An 18,863-nucleotide genomic window follows, 5' to 3' on the forward strand; every position below is an offset into this window, starting at 1 on the left:
GAGTTAGATTTAAGCTGCTAATGATTTGTACTTTCTCTCCATTATGCTTGGAAACACTGACCCATTAGAAAAAGTGTTGCTACCAAACGTAATTTCTGTTATTAAATTCCTGAATAATTTATAAAAAAAAAATGAATTATCAGCACGGGTGTTTGGTAAAATTTCATTCTAAAAAGGCATTTTTAGTAGTTTTTGAAGCAAAAACGGTCCCAACAAAAAAACAGGAGCTATCGATTTTTTTTTTTTATTGACATATTCCAGTTCCAAAAGTAGGTTGATTTATGAAATTGGTCTATAGAAGTTTCCAATCCTTTAGCGGACCAGTTATTATATATTCAGAAATATGGCATCTCAATAGAAAACTTCTAACGTTGTGACAGCGGAGATTGAAAAACCACTGAAAGGGACCGAAGTTATATAAATTGTAAAACGCCTAGAAAGGCAAAAAATAAGGAAAAATTCGGTTTTCATTAACTAGGAGAACTTTTAATTAATAATTAAAAAGGACCCTTTCTTTCTTTCCTTTTTTTGTAAGTCCTCAATGAAACTTCATTTTAGAAACAATATTTTTACTGTAAAAAAAAGGTTATAAATGCTTTAGTAATTATGTTCGTCATTTTTTGTTTTTCTTAAATAATTTAAAAAATAATAAATTTTATCAAATCAGAAAAATTCTTGTTAAATTGTATTTTCTTTTTTAAAATATATCATAAAAAGCTATTTAAGTTCTTGTATCTACTGCACGGCAACGTAATTAATATTTATCTATGTATATGAATATGTAGATACCTTATTGCAAGTACAACATTCAGTGGTTGAATGTAAGTTTGCTAATTAGTAATCAAAATGCATAACAACCCACCTCGTTACTTTGAAATAGCTTAAATATTCTTTTATAAAATATTTTAATGTCCTTATGGCGTCTCGTTATACACATTTCGTTTGATGAAACATGCACATAATAATATATACAATATACACAACAAAATAAACAAAACAGACAAAACAAATTTCCTACCCTTAATGACATTGGGACAATTTTCATTCATATATTTGTTTAATACATATTATTATTCATTAATTGCGTTTTATTTTGTCGTCTCGGTTGTGTTTGTGAAACGTATTATACAAAAACAGGAAATTATAACAAAATAAAAACTTATTGAATGGCACTCTAGATAGGATGTGGGAAGTCTTCTCTATTCTTTTACCATACCAGTTTGGTGAAGGACAACATCATCATCATCATCGTTGTATAATAGAAATGATACCATGCATTAAAAAAAAAAAAATTAAATGAAATATCCTTAAGACCTGTTATATGTATCTTTGGTTAAAATCTTCCAGACAAATGGATTCCTAAAGGTTTATGGTTTCTTCCATAGAAAAAGGTATAATTGTTCTGAAGTCAAGCATAACTAAGCAGCTTAAAGGATATTTTTCAGGCGTAAAAATTCAAGCATAAAAGTTACTCCACCGCCCGCCCTCTCCCCTTCTACCTGTGTTGCTATAACCATTTTTAACATACATATACAACTACCACTAAACCAAACCGACCGACATTACTTAGTCATCAACTTTGTACGACGACGTAAAAAGGAAAGAGCACATATATATAGAAAAGGCCAACCAAAGGAAAGGACTCTCTAAATCCATTCTAAAATAATAAAGGATATGAATGTATGGACGTGATGTTATGGACTCAACACGTACATATGTCCATCGTCGTCGTATCGTACATACAGGTAAAATTTATATATGAGCAACTCTATCGTCGTCGTCCTCGTTTTAGTCGTCGTCGTCGTCATCCTCATATCTTTTAATTAAATTGGTAAAACTTTGGTATCTTCTGCTGCTACTGCTGCTTTTCATATGTGCAGCGATACGAAACTTTTCCCCCGTAGTTAAAGGTTGGATCGTGGTTGCGGTCTTATAATATGTGCAAGCACATATTTTTTCTATTAAATTTTTAAGCAACTAAAACCCCAACTTTTTCTGACATCCTGACTGAAAAATACAAAAAAAAGGGAGTAAAGTCAAACACACATATCCTTTGTTTCCATTTTTACAACACACACGTTCAATCAATAATTTTCAATTAAATTAGAAGCAAATTTAGTAGGAGTTGCTCGTGGTTCATGCATGATGAGTTGGTATTATTACATTATCTTCCCTCCAATGTCAATGGAATTTATTTATATTTTTTTTTTTGTCAGCAGATAATGGATTTAATATTAAATATTTATGGAATGTAAAAAAAAAAACTGCCAAAAAAATTAAATAAAACTCAACTTACCACTTCGTTTTTGAACTGGTTGCCCCATGTGGCCGTACAAACGGCTCAAATCAATTCCAGCCACATTGAGTGGTAACATCACTAACAGGACCCCGAAGGACAAAAAGTACCACATTGCAATTGACATTTTTTTTATATTCTTAAACGATGCAAAAAGATATAGACTTTGCGAATGGAAGATACTAATTGTCTTCAAACACAGTCTGCTCGTTTTTTACTGAGTCCTTTTTTTTAACTTTATTTATTTTTGAATTTTTTTCGTAGAATTTAAGATGATATCTCTCTTTTATTTGTAAACTGAACTTAGCACAAACTTGAAGAAAAAAATAAGCAAGTATCTTAAACTTAAGTTTACTCAATGAAAAAAAAATTAGAGTCTCTTCTTGATGTTTTTGAAGTTCACTTAGTAAGTTTTATTTTTTTGTTTGTAGTTTCTTGGGGGTAGTCTTTCACGTTTTAAACCTTAATTAAGTCATATTTTCTATGACCCTTGACGAATACTCTAAAAGAAAACTTTATAAAGTTAGTTTTAAAAGAAATTTGAACACAAACAAAAAGTTTCTTAAAGAAACAGAGCACTTTTGTTTTTTTTTTTTAACGAACAGTTCTCACTTTTTCGTATCACGATTACAGAACAAAAAAAAAAAAAACTGCGAAATTACCGAAATTTTTTTTTTTTTTTTATTTCTAGGCTAACATAAAAAAGATATGTGTGTATCTCTGAAGGAAAGAATAAGGACTATGAAATTATTCTACAAGTAAAATTTAGGATATTCACATATACATATGTGTGTAGGTATACATATTTTAAACTCCTCCACATACACACATTTATATGGAATAAAATAAAAAGAAAAAAAAAAACGAGGGAAAAACTGAATTTTTGTAAACTTAGAAAATAAAATCCTAAAAAAACAAACGACTAAAGTCACTTCACAAAAATAAAAAAACCTCGATTAAAACTTATAACAATCAGAACTTAAATTTAAAAATAAGAAGTGAGTATATACACTACGGGTGAGTACGAGCAAACACAACTCGTATTGTGGATACTCAGTGTCAACACTTGAGTAAGTTTAAAACTCGACTGAATTATCCTGAGCTTTTCGCCAACCTAATATACTTAAATTCTCTCCAAGGAGGGATATACACTGACTGTGTGTGATATAGATGAGCCACATTATAACAAAAAAAAAAAAAAAGCAAAAGCAACACCATCAGTATAGGGGTTTGGGGGTTGCTGATGGTAGGATGAAGTAATGCGTAGCTAAAGCGTCGTTTTCGTTATCGTTGCCGTCATCATCTTCCTCCCTTTTTTCTTAGCCTTATAGCATTTTTGCTAGACAAAAACTTATTCTCCGTATGGTATAGACTTTTTGATCAAAAATAATACAAACAAAAAATTAAAAGTGTGGTTTTATCGAGATATAGTAAACTTTCAACCATTCTCCCCTAATTTTTGTGTATGTTATGGGTGGAATAGAAAAGAAAACAACGAAAAAGAATTAAGAAAATAACAGTTTTGGTTCATGGGGTATTTAACTGATTTGCTCAGCTTAGCATTGAAATTGAAACGTTACCTCAAAACAGTGTACACCACAACGCTTATGTTATTGTAACTCAACCAACCACCCTGGAATTGGAGGCTATAAGAAAATACCCCCACATTACAAACTGAGAGAAATAATTCTAAATTATTGTTTGCTCTTAAATTTAACAGGGGTGGAGCGCTAACAGGAGTTTGAACATTGGCTTTTGCTTTAAAATGATTATTTGGTCTAAATTATGTAGGGCGTATGAGTGATATTTTCTGATATTTTTATTTAATTTTGTCAAAAAAATGTCGAGTTTAGTTTTTACTTTACTCGATATCAATGAATTTTTTTATAAAACTTAAATCACTTTTGTTTTTTTTTGTTGTTGTTGTTGTTGTCAATTTTTTCAAAAACGGGACATATTTACTACGGAATGGCATAGGTACCTATTTATTTATTTATTTTTTTTTTTAATATTTATAATAAGCAACATTTTTTTAGAAAAAGATTTTGGACATGTTTCTTTTAAAAATGCTCCTTAATTAATAAATTAATCTACTTAATTGCCCTATAAATTATTTAAGAAGTCGTTTTTAAGAGAAAGAAACCACTTAGAAGCAATGCTTCTTTTTCCATGATGTTTTTAAAATGTTCATCTTCAATGCTAAATCATTCCAAATTATAGTAAGATCAAAGTGGTTTTATTGTTTTCATTAGTTTTGCTATTGCTTTTTCCCTCAGTGTAGAACCGTTTTTTAGATTTCTGACTACCTCGTAAATGACTCAACCGTATTCAACAGATTTGTTTGTATCGGATTGTTTCAGTAGGCGTAATATTAAAATGTTTTCAAAAAAACAAATTTTTTGATATTGTATTTCAAATACATTTTTGAGTTCTGTTCAGTAAATTTTCTTGAAAATCTGTATTAATGTGTTGATAAAAAAATTTTTTGGAATACATATTCGAAAATTGTAATGTACGTTAAAAAAAATTGAAAAAAAGTTTGATTATAAAATTTAGAATAATTTTGTAATGGTTTTAAGAATGAAGAATAGTATCAAACTACAAGTATATCATGGGTGAAAAATGTTTAATTTTTCTACTGAACCGACGCAATATTCTGAATATTCTGCTCTATATTGCGGATTTCATCATGTCTGAAAACTCGTTTTTTCACCTGATATAAGAAATTGAGAAAAACCTTGTTTTTTTCATGATCATGAAGGTATTTCTTTGTACTTAAATAATTTACAATTCGTTAAAAAAAAAAACATTGAATTTTGAGAAATTAGTTTTTTTTTAATTTACTCGTAATTATTAAAAGATGATGTGTAGGATTTTGTTTCTGATTAACTCATAATTTTAGTTGTTATAATTGTTTTCATTTGACACGTAAGCATTAAAGAATTAAGAAGAATATCCACTACATCTTACTTACAACAGTAGGATAACTGTGGTGTATACGTAACATTTTTTCCTATTAAAAAACTTAGTTACAACAAAAGTCTGCAAAGGCTCAGGGCTGGTTTTCCTAATATAAAGAAGAATAAACAGAATATTATAAAATATTTTACTGAACATAAGTAGTAATCTAACCGTTTTCTTGAGACAAAGAAGAAAAAAATTGCACTGCTGGGTCGCACGTACTTGCTCGTGTAGTTCAGAGTAAATATACATTAGGGTGTCCGTTATTTCCCAAAGTGATGTTTTCGGGGGTTCAAAGTAAATATACATATATATTAGTTCGAAATGTAAGATTTTAATAAGTAAATAAATATAATCACAAAAACGAGAGTTTTTATTAAAAACTTGAACCAATACCAATACCAATAATCGGAAAAAACTTTAAATTGAACTGAAAAACATTTTTAAATCAAATTAGTTTGAAAAAAAAAAAACAAAAATTTAAATGAGAAAAAAAGGGCAGCCAACTCTTGGGTCAAAATCGAGTGCTTTTCCATCAGGCTATCTCACTGTTGAAAATTAGTGTGATAAACTGTTATTAAAGTTGAAGCCTGACAAAACTTAACTTTTTTACGTTGTTTCAACTTAAATGTAAAGATGTTTAATGTAAATTTTTCCAACATTAATTAAACATTGGTCATATTACATTTTACGTTCGGTTTTTTTCCTCAGTTTACGTAGAGTAGGACACAGGTCCATAAAGAATTTGTGGAATTTTGTCCCAATGAAATGACCCACAAGTTAATTAAGTATTAATGTCAATTGTGTCTTGGAGATCATTAGCATATAAAAAGATACTTTGATTTTAAAGAATTTTACAAAGGGTCATTAGAACAATTAAAGAACATGTGCTATTCAAGGTAACTAAGTTTGTGGTGATAGGAAATGTTAATTAATTTTTTTTTAACAAATAACCAATATTTATTTATTGTTTTCGCCCAGTAAAATAACATACTCAATAAACTCCTTAATTGATTTAGGTCTTTTCTTTCGTGTTAAGTGGATTTTTTTTTTTTTTCAGACAGAAAATCGGCTCTAAAGTCTCTTGCTTCTAAAAATTATATATATACAGAATCCATTGCGGTCCAAATCGTGCAAACATCTCTGAGGGAGATGTCTGAACTCGTGATAGACTTAAAAAAAAAAAAAACTTTTTCTCTGCTCTGACAGAATGGTTTTAAAAAAACGAACAATAGGTATAGATGGACTCAGAGTAATACATCTCTGACAACGAATTAAAAATATGGAAGCTTGAAACGCTCAAGGTGCTTGTTGAATTTTAACCTGCTGCATATAAGCTTCACAGATTTCTGTACAAGCTGCATGGACAAACAGGAAGAAGATATAGTTCAGCATCTTCTTTGCCCTTGACCTACAATTTGCTATTCTAGTTTTTACATACCTATTGTTATTTTAAACACATTGCTATTTATTTTTGAACAATAGAAATAAAATGTTTGGTTTGTGTTACCAGTTTTCTTTTGAAATTGTCTTATATCCGTCATCGACTGTAGCTATTTCAATTACCTGTGCTATTGATTTTGAAAATTGAACCATTTAAATGCTTAACAATACAATACTACCAAGTGAATTTCAATCTTTTTTTTGTTAGATATGTAACTACATACATTATATTTATATCTAATGAGCAATTAAATATACAAATAAATAAATGTGTTTATATTAGAGGGGGGAGAATTTCCAAATTAATCAGTTTCGCCCCTGCAATAGGCTATATAGTACTTCTCGTTTACCCTCAAATCACTGTTTGACAAAAAGCTTCGTACATTTCTTTACATTCACCTCATGTTCGCCTCATGGTACTATTTCATTAATCATTTACTTTGTTCCCGACTGCGTGAACCCTAATAATGGGGCTTAGTCACAACGTCAAAGAACTATTATTCAAAAATAATTTAGGCGAACTCATGTCAGGACAATTATTCTATAGACTATTATTCATTCAACCTCCACAAGTCAGAATATAAGTAAAGCTTACACGCACAAAAAAAATTTATTAACTTAAGAGAAAATTCTGGAGAGACAATTAACCTTTAGTTTTTGCAAGTCTTGAGCTTTACTCTTTGACCTTTTATACTTATACACACAAAACATTTTTATAAGACAAATATAAATACATTATAATCTCTAACACTTTGAGGATACATTATCATGAATTGAAATTTGAGAATAATTTTTTGTATGTGTAAGTATGAAGAAGTAGTTCTTAACCCTTAAATCACAATTTTTTATCCTACAATCGGAGTAGACATCAAAATATTTACGTGGCAAAGAAGGATTAAGAATTTTTTTATTCAAAGGTAAAAAACAGTATGATCACAATAAACCCTGAGGATGATTTATTGATCAGTGCGTTGAATATCGATCACCACTTTATCTGCTGTTCATCAATTTAGAGACGGCTTTTGACAACTTGAAGAGAGTTTACTTGGCTTGCCTTTGGGAGGAGAATAAGCCCATAGCTATTGTAAAAGGAAAATTTGATGAGTCCGAATACCACAACTCTCATGGAGTTACGCAGGACTGCATATTGTCACCAACAATGTTTTAATTGCTGACAAAAAGCTTTACTACTGGAAGCCTTTAAAGGAAATGAAAAATTTCATGGACTCTGACTTCCAATCTAAAAGATCTATACAGCATCAATAGTTACTAGTTTTTACTTGCGATATAGGTACTATATATGTATATCAAGTTATGCATTCTTCCTTATCGTGACCTTTCTTTATTAAAAATCAAACAAGAATAAAAAGAAATCCATCATCATCATCATATAATAAAACGGCGAACGCGAATTTTGTGGTACAAACTACGCGGCCCACAAAAACCGAAGGGGCATAAATTATATACCGACCGATAGCAAATGTTCCCTAGATGTGCAGAATGCATAATTTTTAAAGTTTTTATTAACCGAAATGGGTAAATTGATTAAAATAAAATTCGATATTTTAGTAAAAAAAAAAAAACAACAAAGCAAAACAAAAACACCCTTCAAGCAAACAGGTCCGACTTCGGTCCGAATCCGCTCCGCCTGAGGAGGAGCTGAGTCCGACTTCGGATCAGAAACTGGTCCGAAGGCGGCTCAAATTAGTATGGAAATTATAATCACCGCGAAGTCGATTGCATATGTATTAGTGTGGTGAAAATCTCCATTCCGAGAAAACGGAGCCGAAGGCGGACCTGAGTCGGAGCAGCGAAAACCTACCAAAAGAGGAATAAAAAAGGGATGACGTTTCGCATTTGCGACCAAAAAAAGAACTAGATTTTTGTTTTTTTCACTGAAACTGTTTTTTTTTATTTAATTTTGGCAAACGAAATTTTCACAATATATACAATATAAAATAGAATACATTTTTTTTATTTTATTTTATTTGTTGTTGCTGCTGTTGTTGGTGTTTCTTTAGATGCCCAATCGCATGTTTCACCTTCTGCCTTTTTCTTCATCATTAGAGATTACATCTACAACATAAACAGAAACACATCACTTTAATCCAAACACTTTGAGCGATATATACAACATACCTTTTTTTGTTTCCATATTGTTAATAGTTTGATATAATTGTTTATAATTATACTCATATTTTATTAACAACGACACGAGACACGACGCGACTAAACACTTCAACAAAAAATAACAAAATGACGCTTTTGCTCTTGTTGGCTATGTCTGTCTACTTTTTTTTCCTTTTCTCAGTTTTCACCACGATTCTCTTAGACTTTGTGTTCATACACAAAAAGTTGCAAGTGTGTAAGTGCAACCCCGCTTTTCTCGGTCGGAGGTCGGACTGTCTTTTCTGGACTCCGTTTTCTTGCTTGAAGGGCAACTGGAAATATCTGTTAGAAAACTTCCAATGGACTGGAATGAAATGTCATTCATGACTGAATGAATGAATGAAAGCATTCAGCGAAAATCAAAAACATTAAGGTGGGTTCACATTGGTGCGTTGTTTTAAGGTCGCATGTAAACTATGGTTAACTTTCATTGTTTTAGTTATCTAAGTTTAGAAGTAAGATGTTTGTTTTATTACCATGATTTTTTTTGTTAAAATCAAATTCTATTAAAATCGAGTCTATCGAGTCCAATCTTTTGTATACACTTTTGATACCAATGAAATCTATTTTCGTCCTTTTCTCTCTTGAAAGAACATAAGAATTTGTCAGCAAATACATGAAGCCTCAAGAGGCGCGACTCTTTTTAAACATAATGAGTGCAAAAGAGAAAAAAGATGAAAGAAAAAATTATCCGACCGGAGAGTCGTGGGTCGTGAGTCCGAGACTCTTTGTTGACGTTTCTTTTTCCACTTTTTCTTTTTTCAACATTCCCTCACATTTCTTTTTGCTTCTTCTTGCAATACAACAACAACAAATTTTAATTCAAAAGATAAATATCAAATTTGGGTCCTTGACTCAAGGGACATCGTGAAAAGTACGGGCCTCACTGGGGCTGCGACTAAATTTTTCATATAGTTTTTGGGTCGCTGTAACCGAATCCAAAGTCCTTTTTGGCGCATCACGTCAGGTTTTTGAGATAACCTCATAAAATGTCATAAAAACAAAAAAATTTTTTTCTCTGATCTGGATGTGCGAATATGTTAATCATATAGTTTTTGGATCGCTGAATCCAGATTCGAAGTCAATTTTGCCCTATCACGTCAGGTTTCTGAGATATCCTCAAAAAATATCAAAACCAAAATAACAAAAGTTTTTATGTGGGGTTGCGACTAAATTTTTCATATAGTTTTTGGGTCGCTGAAACCGAATCTGAAGTCTATTTTGGCGTATCACGTCAGGTTTTTGAAATATCCTCAAAAAGTGTCTAAACTCTAAAAAAAAGTTCTTATCTCACATTTTTTGAGGATATGTCAAAAACCTGACGTGATACGGCAAAATAGAGTTCAAATTCGGTTTTAGCAAGCCAAAAACTATATGAAAAACTTAGACGCAACCCCAGATAAGAAATTTTGTTTTTTTGGTTTTGACATTTTTTTGAGGATATCTCAGAAACCTGACGTGATAGGGCAAAATTGACTTCGAATCTGGGATTCAGCGATCCAAAAACTATATGATTAACATATTCGCACATCCAGATCAGAGAAAAAAATTGTTTGTTTTCGTGACATTTTTTGAAGTTATAGCCTTAACTACATTGGCTCAAAAAGTGAAAAAGTACAAAAGTGAACATTTTCAAACTCATTTTTGTAAAGTTTTTCGGAATATTAAAACAAATGATGCTGAAAGCTTATTTTTTGGTTTCAAACAAAATTTTTGTAGTTTTTTCCAAAAACAAATAGCGCTAGAAAGAAAAAAAAATTAATTTTGTAAATTTCCCACTTTTTCACTTTCTAGGTCATTGTAGGTATGGCTTAAACATAAAAAAAACGTTATCGTGCCACGCAGTTGGTGTGGTAAAGCCTTAAGAATTGATTTGTTTGATTAAAAAATGTCGATTCTCACTTTCAAAGGGATGTTTTGCTTAAAATTTCATTGCCACATAGTACCACGGATTACCTTTTTACTACTGTATACTGCGAAAATCAACACCTCAACGCACCTTTAATAAATGTGAACCTATCTTTAATCTCTTATTAATAGCTGAACGCATTCATTAAAATTTTCACAAATATCATTCCAACTTGAAGTGCTATAAATAACGCCCTCTCCCTTCCGGAAATTTAAACTTCTACAAGCTAAGCTAAGACGAGAACCTACAAAGACATACAATGATGTGAATGACAAATTTGAGTGAAGTTGGTGGAGGTTGAATGATTGAATGATGGAATTTGAATGAATGGAACATGAACAGCGTTACCACTTGCAGAAAAAAAGTCGAAGTAGATTTGAAGAAAAAATGGAAGTAGATTGAGAAAAATCGAAGTAGATTTCAAAATATAATTTTTTAATAAAAATCCATCTTAAAAAAAAAATATTTTCTTAAACTTATTTAAGTTAAATAATTTAATTAGTAAAAACAACTAAATCCAAAAAATTGAATTCCTTCAAACTCTATATTTTCGGTATAAATATTATTTCAATACATTATTTTATAACAATTTTTAGTCAAATATTTGGTTTTCTGCAAAAAGAAGTAGAATTGGCTTATATTTTGATAATTTGAAGTAGATTGTAACAGAGATTTTAAAATGAAGTAGAATTCGTTATTTTCGTGATGGTGCGAAGTAGGAAGTAGATTTATTTTTTTTTTTGAAAAAAAGAAGTAGATCAACTTCAATTGAAGTAAAGTGGTAACACTGAACATGAAACAGGTTGAATTGAATCGCAAAATGCAAGGTGCAAACACAATGCATTAAGGAGACTACACTTTGCATTTTCTTTTTCGATACTATTTTTTACGTAGTTGAACGCAGTTAAAACGTAGTTCAACAATATCTAAATCAGGTTTAAAAAATATCAAAAAGTAGGTATATTATATATACCTGTGTATTTTGTCTTCAAAAAGTCGCAAGAAAACAACAACAAATACTATACAAAATAATGAAACTATTTTGGTATAATTGTGTTTAAAATTGTTGCAAATAAAAAAAATAAAGAAATTGGCACTCGAATTTCGAGGGCGGGGTCGGCTAGTTAATATAAAAGCTTTAAGATAAGTATAAATTTTATTTATTATAGCAATTTTTAGAAATATAATTCTTAGATCCTGAAGAAGATTGTAACCACAATCGAAACGTCGATCGAGAACTAGGTAAAAAATATATATTCAAATCAGACCTGTAGCCGACGAAAAAGAACAAAATATATCAAGTTATGCATTCGTACAAAAAAAAAAGTTGAGATAACATTTTTCCATGACATTACGATGATAGAGAATGCCAAAAAAGTGGGTCCCGGAGGTCGGTCTATCTGTCTATCAGTCTGTCTGTCTGTAAACGAAGCTACAGCCTAAACCGATTGACCAATTGATGTCAAACTTGGTATGTAGCGTTATTTTACGACTCTTCAGAGGGGTTTTTGGAATTAATTAATATCTCAAAAACGGCTCCAACGATTTTGTTAAAAAAAAAATCAAATGTAAGTTTGAAGAGAAGGTCTATCTTTCAATAAAAAAAATTTTATTTTGAAAATCATAGAACCGTTTTTTTTTTTTTAATAATTTTTGATTTTAAAAAATCAAAATTGGATTTTTTTGAAATTTTGTGTTTAGATGTTGATCAGTGATTTCTACAGAATGGCATACCAATTTTATTTTAAAACTTTTTTTCCAAAAAATTATTTATAAAAAATTAGTTTTTTTAAAAACGGCTCTAACGATTTTGAAAATTTTTTTTCTAAAAATGCATGTTAATATATCAATCAAAAATTGCATACTTGTTTTGGAGGGCAATTTAATTTTAGATTTTGTTTTATATTTTTTTTAAACGAATTTTATGTTTTTTTTTATTTATTATTTTTTGTTTTTATATATGTAGGAGGTACCTACATTTTCCAAATTCCTATATAAAAAGTCTTAAAAATTTAAGCAGCTTGAACACATTTTTATTTTCAAAACCGTTGCGTATTTATTCAAAACAAATAACAAAACGCTAATACTTAACCTCAAAAACTGTTAAAGAGGAATTTTCTAACAGAAATATCTTAATGACGTGATGTGATAGAATTTTTTTGATTTTGGATTACAAATCTGGACAAAAAAATCCTTTAAAAAAGTATAGGGGTAATCGGGAATAGTTGGCTCCATGTGCAAGTAGACTAACCACCAATATCTTCAAATTCAATTTCTTTTAAGTTTATTCTTGTTTTTAAGTACCAATCATATGGAGATGCGAATTTTTCACTTCATTCATATTAGTGGTCTTGAGTGAAGTTTAATTAGAAGTGAAGTTAAATTCGAGCGAATTATTTGTTCATAGTTTTTTGGAATGCGTTTTGTATTTGTAAACTACGAATTTAAATTTATTTAACAATTAAATAAGAATAAGTTGATATTTGTTGCTTTAGAAAAACCTTTAAAGGGAATTAATCGCAGATGCAGGTTACAGCTCATAAATGGCAATTTACACCAAGCATAGGTGCCTCCTTAGGTTCATGTTGTCTTTTGGCGTAGTCGGACATCGTTCTGAAATTATCGGAAAAAAACAAGTTTTTGCCTTCCTGAGAATTTATCACAACTGTTAAAAAAGGATCCAGGTTTACCTACAATTGAATAAGCACAAAAAACACTCAGTAAAAGTGTAAAAGGTCATAAGATTTGGTTTAGAATTTTTATCGGTTTAATATTGACTGTTTTACTTGGCAAGCTGTCGAAACAATCAAAGCAAATGTTCCAGAAATCGCAAAATTCTCATACAAATTCTCAATGTTTCGCTGCAAATTAGAGGAGCAAATATTTTGGTCTTCATATTATATTGCCAAAAAATTTATATTAAAGCTAACAAATGTTTGAATGTCTAATTTTTCTTTAAATAGTTCTATTTTGAATCAATTTCCAATTCCCATTTCCAAAATCCGAACCCTAACTCTCAGCTTTGCCAGCAAGTTGTTGCTAATGCTGCTTATGTATTAATAAATCCGTAAAATGGCATCCTGTTGCTCACAAAACAGGTGGAAAGATGAAAGAGGTATGCGCGGAAAATTTGAGACTTCTAATGTGGTTTCTTTGGTGTGGTTCTATCTCCCATGTCTCATGTGTGCTGGTATAGTGAATATCCTACTACCTTACTCTTACTCTTGACCAGGTTGCAAAAAAGCTAAACAAATTGTTGAACATTTGGATTTAAATGTATTGAAGAGCTACAGAGAGTGAGAGCCACAGAGCTTTTTATGATTTAAAGAGAAAGAGAGAAAATTATTACAAAAAGAGTAAAAGTGTGTGTAACAGGTTTGATCTATTTTACATTCATTGGTATGAAAGCAATTATTGTTTTTATGAACATGAACAGGATATGCATAATAAAGAAAGGACTATGGTACCATACCAACCCATTATTGCGGAGGACTACCGCCGAGTTAAATTGTGCTAATGACATACCTTTCACCCATGGATGTGTGTAGTTTAATAGCCATCAAGCTCAATAGAGTTTTTGACTTTAGTAAGGTACCATTTCTCTGGAATAATGAATGGTTCGATGTTTGAATGAAAAAGCGAATAGGAGGAATTTGATTGGACACTAAGAAATGCAAATCGTTTCAAAGGTCAAATGACCATGCAAGTGTGGTTGATGGCAACATCAGGTATTTAGGCTCTGTTGGTAAATATTAAAAGACTGTACATTTCTGTTCAATTCGTTTTTGCTTAGAGCAAATTCTATTTATCATTAAACACTTACTGATATATTTAATAATAAATTTAATGTCAAATTATATATGTATTATCTTAAAGGGTGATTTCGACGCTGTAGATTTCTAGAAATGCAAGTCAATTTTATTTTATTCTATTTTTTTTTGTCACGTGTAAACCGGGTTTTAAAATTTAAATATCTAGTCCCTAATATTTCCTAAACGTGCCCAATTTATATCCTGGAGAAGCGTTCTATCTGTCAAGTTCGTGCGAGTAAAACACTTTCGGACGGCCAATCGAAAACGACATAATCTTCATTTTTATAATAAATTTTATTAGAAATGTAAAAAAATTTTAATATTAATGTCATATTTTTTGTTTTAATAGTTTAAAGGCTTGGCCACACCGGAGGGTATGCGGTAGCGGTACGGGTAGAGGTAACGGTACTTGTATGAAAAAAATTCCAAACTGACATATCAACGTTCAGATGTGGAATTTTTTTCATACAAATATCGTTAACGCTACCCGTACCTCTTCCGCATACCCTCCGGTGTGGCCAAGCCTTAAAGCTTCAGAAAAGAGTGGGTCATTTCATTTCTCCTGAAAATAGCTCAAGATAGAAACAGCATTATAGACACACTGAATTGTGGTACCGAATTTTTTAAGTTATACCTTTTTTGTGGCGTTGTGGTATGAAAATGTACTTTTTGAAAATAAATGTACATATAAGGGATTAACAAAAGTAGCATCATCTGGTACTCAAAATATTATAAAATAGTTTTTTTTATGGTATAAATCTACTAAGTGAATTTCTGTGAGTAAGAAGTACATACAACTTCAATCCCACACACTCTTTTATTCAAATATATTCCTATCTTTGAAGGAGATAAAAATTGTTGGAGGACTTACAGCATATCGAGCTAGGGCATGAAATTTTGTTTAATTTCAGCAGATTTATATTTACCTATCATGAGTGTGAACTAGATAGAAGCATTATTTTTTTATTCACTTCCAAAAAAAAAATTAAAAAAATAGTACCCATACACCACAGTGACCCTTTTTTAATTTATAATTTAGAAAAATTAAATACACTGGTTTGGGCACTGCGCCTGATATGTTATTTATTTGACTTACAATTCTTTCTTGATTAAACTCAGTAGGTACTTAGCTCAGTAAAATTTTGCACGTAAGACAACAACAAATGGTTGCAGGTACTTATACTTAAACAAGCTTATCAGAGTCCAAAGGTCCGTAAGGGGAAACCGACGAAGTTACGAATACCAGAGTTACGGGCGACAGAGTTACGAGCGTCAAAGTTACGCGAAACCGAAGATACGAAAAACTAGAGTTACGAATTCTAAAGTTATGTTAATGTGATTTTTGGGTTGGCAACAATTGCGAGGAACGATATGGAATTATGGAAATACAAACAAGAGATTAACATTTTTCTCATTGGTCAGAACTAAATGAGTTAAGCGAAAATGCGGGTGTTATTTAATCTTGTAAAATTTTGATTGGATAGGTATAGATATACATATGTATATGGTTTTGTTTTTGTGAGAAGATCGCAAAAACTTTGAAAAAGAAAAAAAACATGAGTATACTTATGTATTATGTAAGTTTGGGGGACATAATTGAATTTAACTTCTTATTTGTCCAACTAATATTGCAAATACGTATTTTTTTTTTCTATTAAATTATATAATTATTCATAGCGTATTTTGCAATACCCACTTTGTTATTATTTATATTAAAATAATAACCAAACCACCCCTTTTTTTTACAGACGTTATTTTGGTGTGGTGAACTGTTGTTGCAATTGTTGCCAACCCAAAAATCACATGTCATAGCTTAACATATCTTTAGAATTCGTAACTTCGGTTTCGCGTAACTTTGACGGCCGTAACTCTGTCGCGCGTAACTCTGTTATTCGTAACTCCGTTACCATTTCGTACATAAGCGGTGCGCTAAGGTCAACCCCTTCTGACGCCCTCGACATACTACTAAATCTCACACCCCTAGACATTTTCAGCAAACAAGTAGCAGCAAACTCAGCTACTCGTCTAAAAGCAACCTCTCAGTGGCGATCTAGTAAAAACGGATGTTAAAAGTCTATCTCTATTCATTATAATGAGGGAAAAGCCACCATAAAACAACGTAAAATCAATGAAAACCACATTGATTTAACCATAATTCGGAATGATTTTGCGTTGAAGATGAACATTTCAAAATCAACGTGGAAAAAGGTTAATTTTTGATGGTTTCGTATCTTAAAGTCACATAAATCAAAGTAGTTCAACTTTGAAACAACGACGTTTCAAATTCAATTTATTTTTTTCCTCAGTGAAGAAGCTCCGAGTGGTTCGGCTAGTGAGTTCCTAACTTACTAGTCATCTGTGGTATCACAATGGATCCATAAGGGTCTAAGTGTGTCGGGTAATTTGCCTGACAGCCACTACTACCTAACCTAACCTATTCGTTTGTTATTGTTCACAGTACAAAAACACGGCTATTGTTGTTGTTTTTTTTTTCTATCGTTATCAGTTTAGGTTGTTTTGTCTATATAAAAGGCTTCGATTGTAGGTACCTACATAATTACTTACTTAAAGAGCAACAAAATTTAAGTTGTCGCACATAATTAGTGTAGTGGAGTAACTAAAGCAAATTCTGATTTTGATGATCTTTTTTTTCAAACGTCGGTAATTAAAAATACTTTAAAGTCTTTATGTACAAAATTGCCGATGTTGCCGTATTGTTTTTTTTTTTTTTTAATTAAAAATAATTTTTTTTAGCAAACCCATTTGTTTTTTGCTTAAATTTCATAGAATAAATGATACAAAAATTTTCTTTAGGTAATTTAAGGAAAAAAAATATATGGGAGTAAAAGACAATCTTCCAAAAAACATATTTTGTATTTGTACACAACTGCACCACCTACAATATTTGCATAGACGTTTTTAAAAAGCCAAAATCTCATTTCTATCTATAAAATTTAAATCCCCTAAATTTAATCAAGAGTTTTTGAAAGAATGGTCCTCAACTAACTCAGAATTTTGAAAAAATAAGTTATTAAAAATTTTTAAAAGACTTTTTTCAAACTTTTTAAATTTATTTAAAAAAAATTTTGGCCATAAATATTATCAAATGAATTCCGAAGAGGAAAAGCTAATATTTATTACAGTTTTGAAAAAAAAAATTAAAAATTACTACAATTTCATTGGATTGTTTGATAAAAACTGAATTTTTGCATTGCCAAATAAGAATTTTAAACTTTTGCTATTTTACTTTCAACATTCTTCAACATACTTTCCATTTAAATGTGGAACTTAAAACAAAAAAAATAAAATAATTTTTTTTTCAAAACTTCTCTTAAAAAAATTCTTCGAAAATGAAATACATACTTTTTAATTTTTCTCTTAAACTGTAATACATATTGACATTTCCTTTTATAATTTCAAATCATAGTAAATATGGCCAAAAAAAATGTAAAAATAAATGCATTTTATTTTACGAAAAAGTTTTATAAAGGACATTAGGGTGGGTCAAAAAAATCGAAACTGTTTTTTTTTTTTTTTTATTTTGTACTCCATAAACTCGATTGTTAGACACCTCTAGAATATACTCAATATAACTCTTTATCTTTATCTATCGGAAGGTCCTCCGCTTTGCAATTTTCCATTTTTACATCAATCTTCTACTTAAAAATATTTTAGGTCTTAAAATCGAGAAAATCTTTAAAAATTCGATTTTTGTTCTTAATTTTGTAGCAAATTGAAAAATTATAGTAATCAAACGCTCAAGACATATTCTTGTAGGAAATAGAATGCTCCACAAAAAAAGTCTTATTAACTTTTTTTATGTATCTAACCTTTTTATTTTTATATTTTTTTTATGTTTGTAGTCAATATGTGAGAAAATTGCATTTATCGCTTCAACGATGGAAGACTGTCCTTCACTCTCATAAAGTAGTTTTTCTTTGATTGATTGGCATTAGTAAATTTTTGAAAAAAAAAATTCTTGAAAAAAAGTTTATTTTTTACAAAAATCTTCAATTAAATTTAAAAAAATCAAAACGGCAACAGCGGCAATTTTTAATCTATAGACTTTAAAGTATTTTTAATTACCGACGTTAAAAAAAAAGATCATCAAAATCAGAGCTGTTCGGCCGGGTTCCCTAATTTTTTGACCTTTAGTTACTAAACTATAGTTTGAATTCGCTAAGTTGATAAAAATCTAGCGAAACATTAAAAAAAAAAACTATGGGAGCAACAAAATATAAACTTATTTTGGATTCGCTAAGTTCATATAAAC

At 30.3% G+C, this 18,863-nt stretch overlaps 1 protein-coding gene across 1 annotated transcript in view; it reads right to left on the bottom strand.

Moving 5' to 3' along the window:
• Positions 1-3,422, bottom strand: part of LOC129916947 (IDLSRF-like peptide) — a 116,982-nt gene extending 113,560 nt beyond the window's left edge. The window contains exons 1-2 of the mRNA XM_055997210.1: positions 3,307-3,422; positions 2,297-2,798 (exon numbers count right to left, since the gene is read on the bottom strand). Coding sequence (XP_055853185.1) covers positions 2,297-2,423 — 127 coding nt within the window. The 5' untranslated portion in view covers positions 2,424-2,798; positions 3,307-3,422. The remainder of the gene's footprint in view (positions 1-2,296; positions 2,799-3,306) is intronic.
• Positions 3,423-18,863: the final 15,441 nt, after the last annotated feature.

Source organism: Episyrphus balteatus, chromosome 3, assembly GCF_945859705.1.
Source record: "Episyrphus balteatus chromosome 3, idEpiBalt1.1, whole genome shotgun sequence".
Classification (NCBI taxonomy): Eukaryota; Metazoa; Arthropoda; class Insecta; order Diptera; family Syrphidae; genus Episyrphus; species Episyrphus balteatus.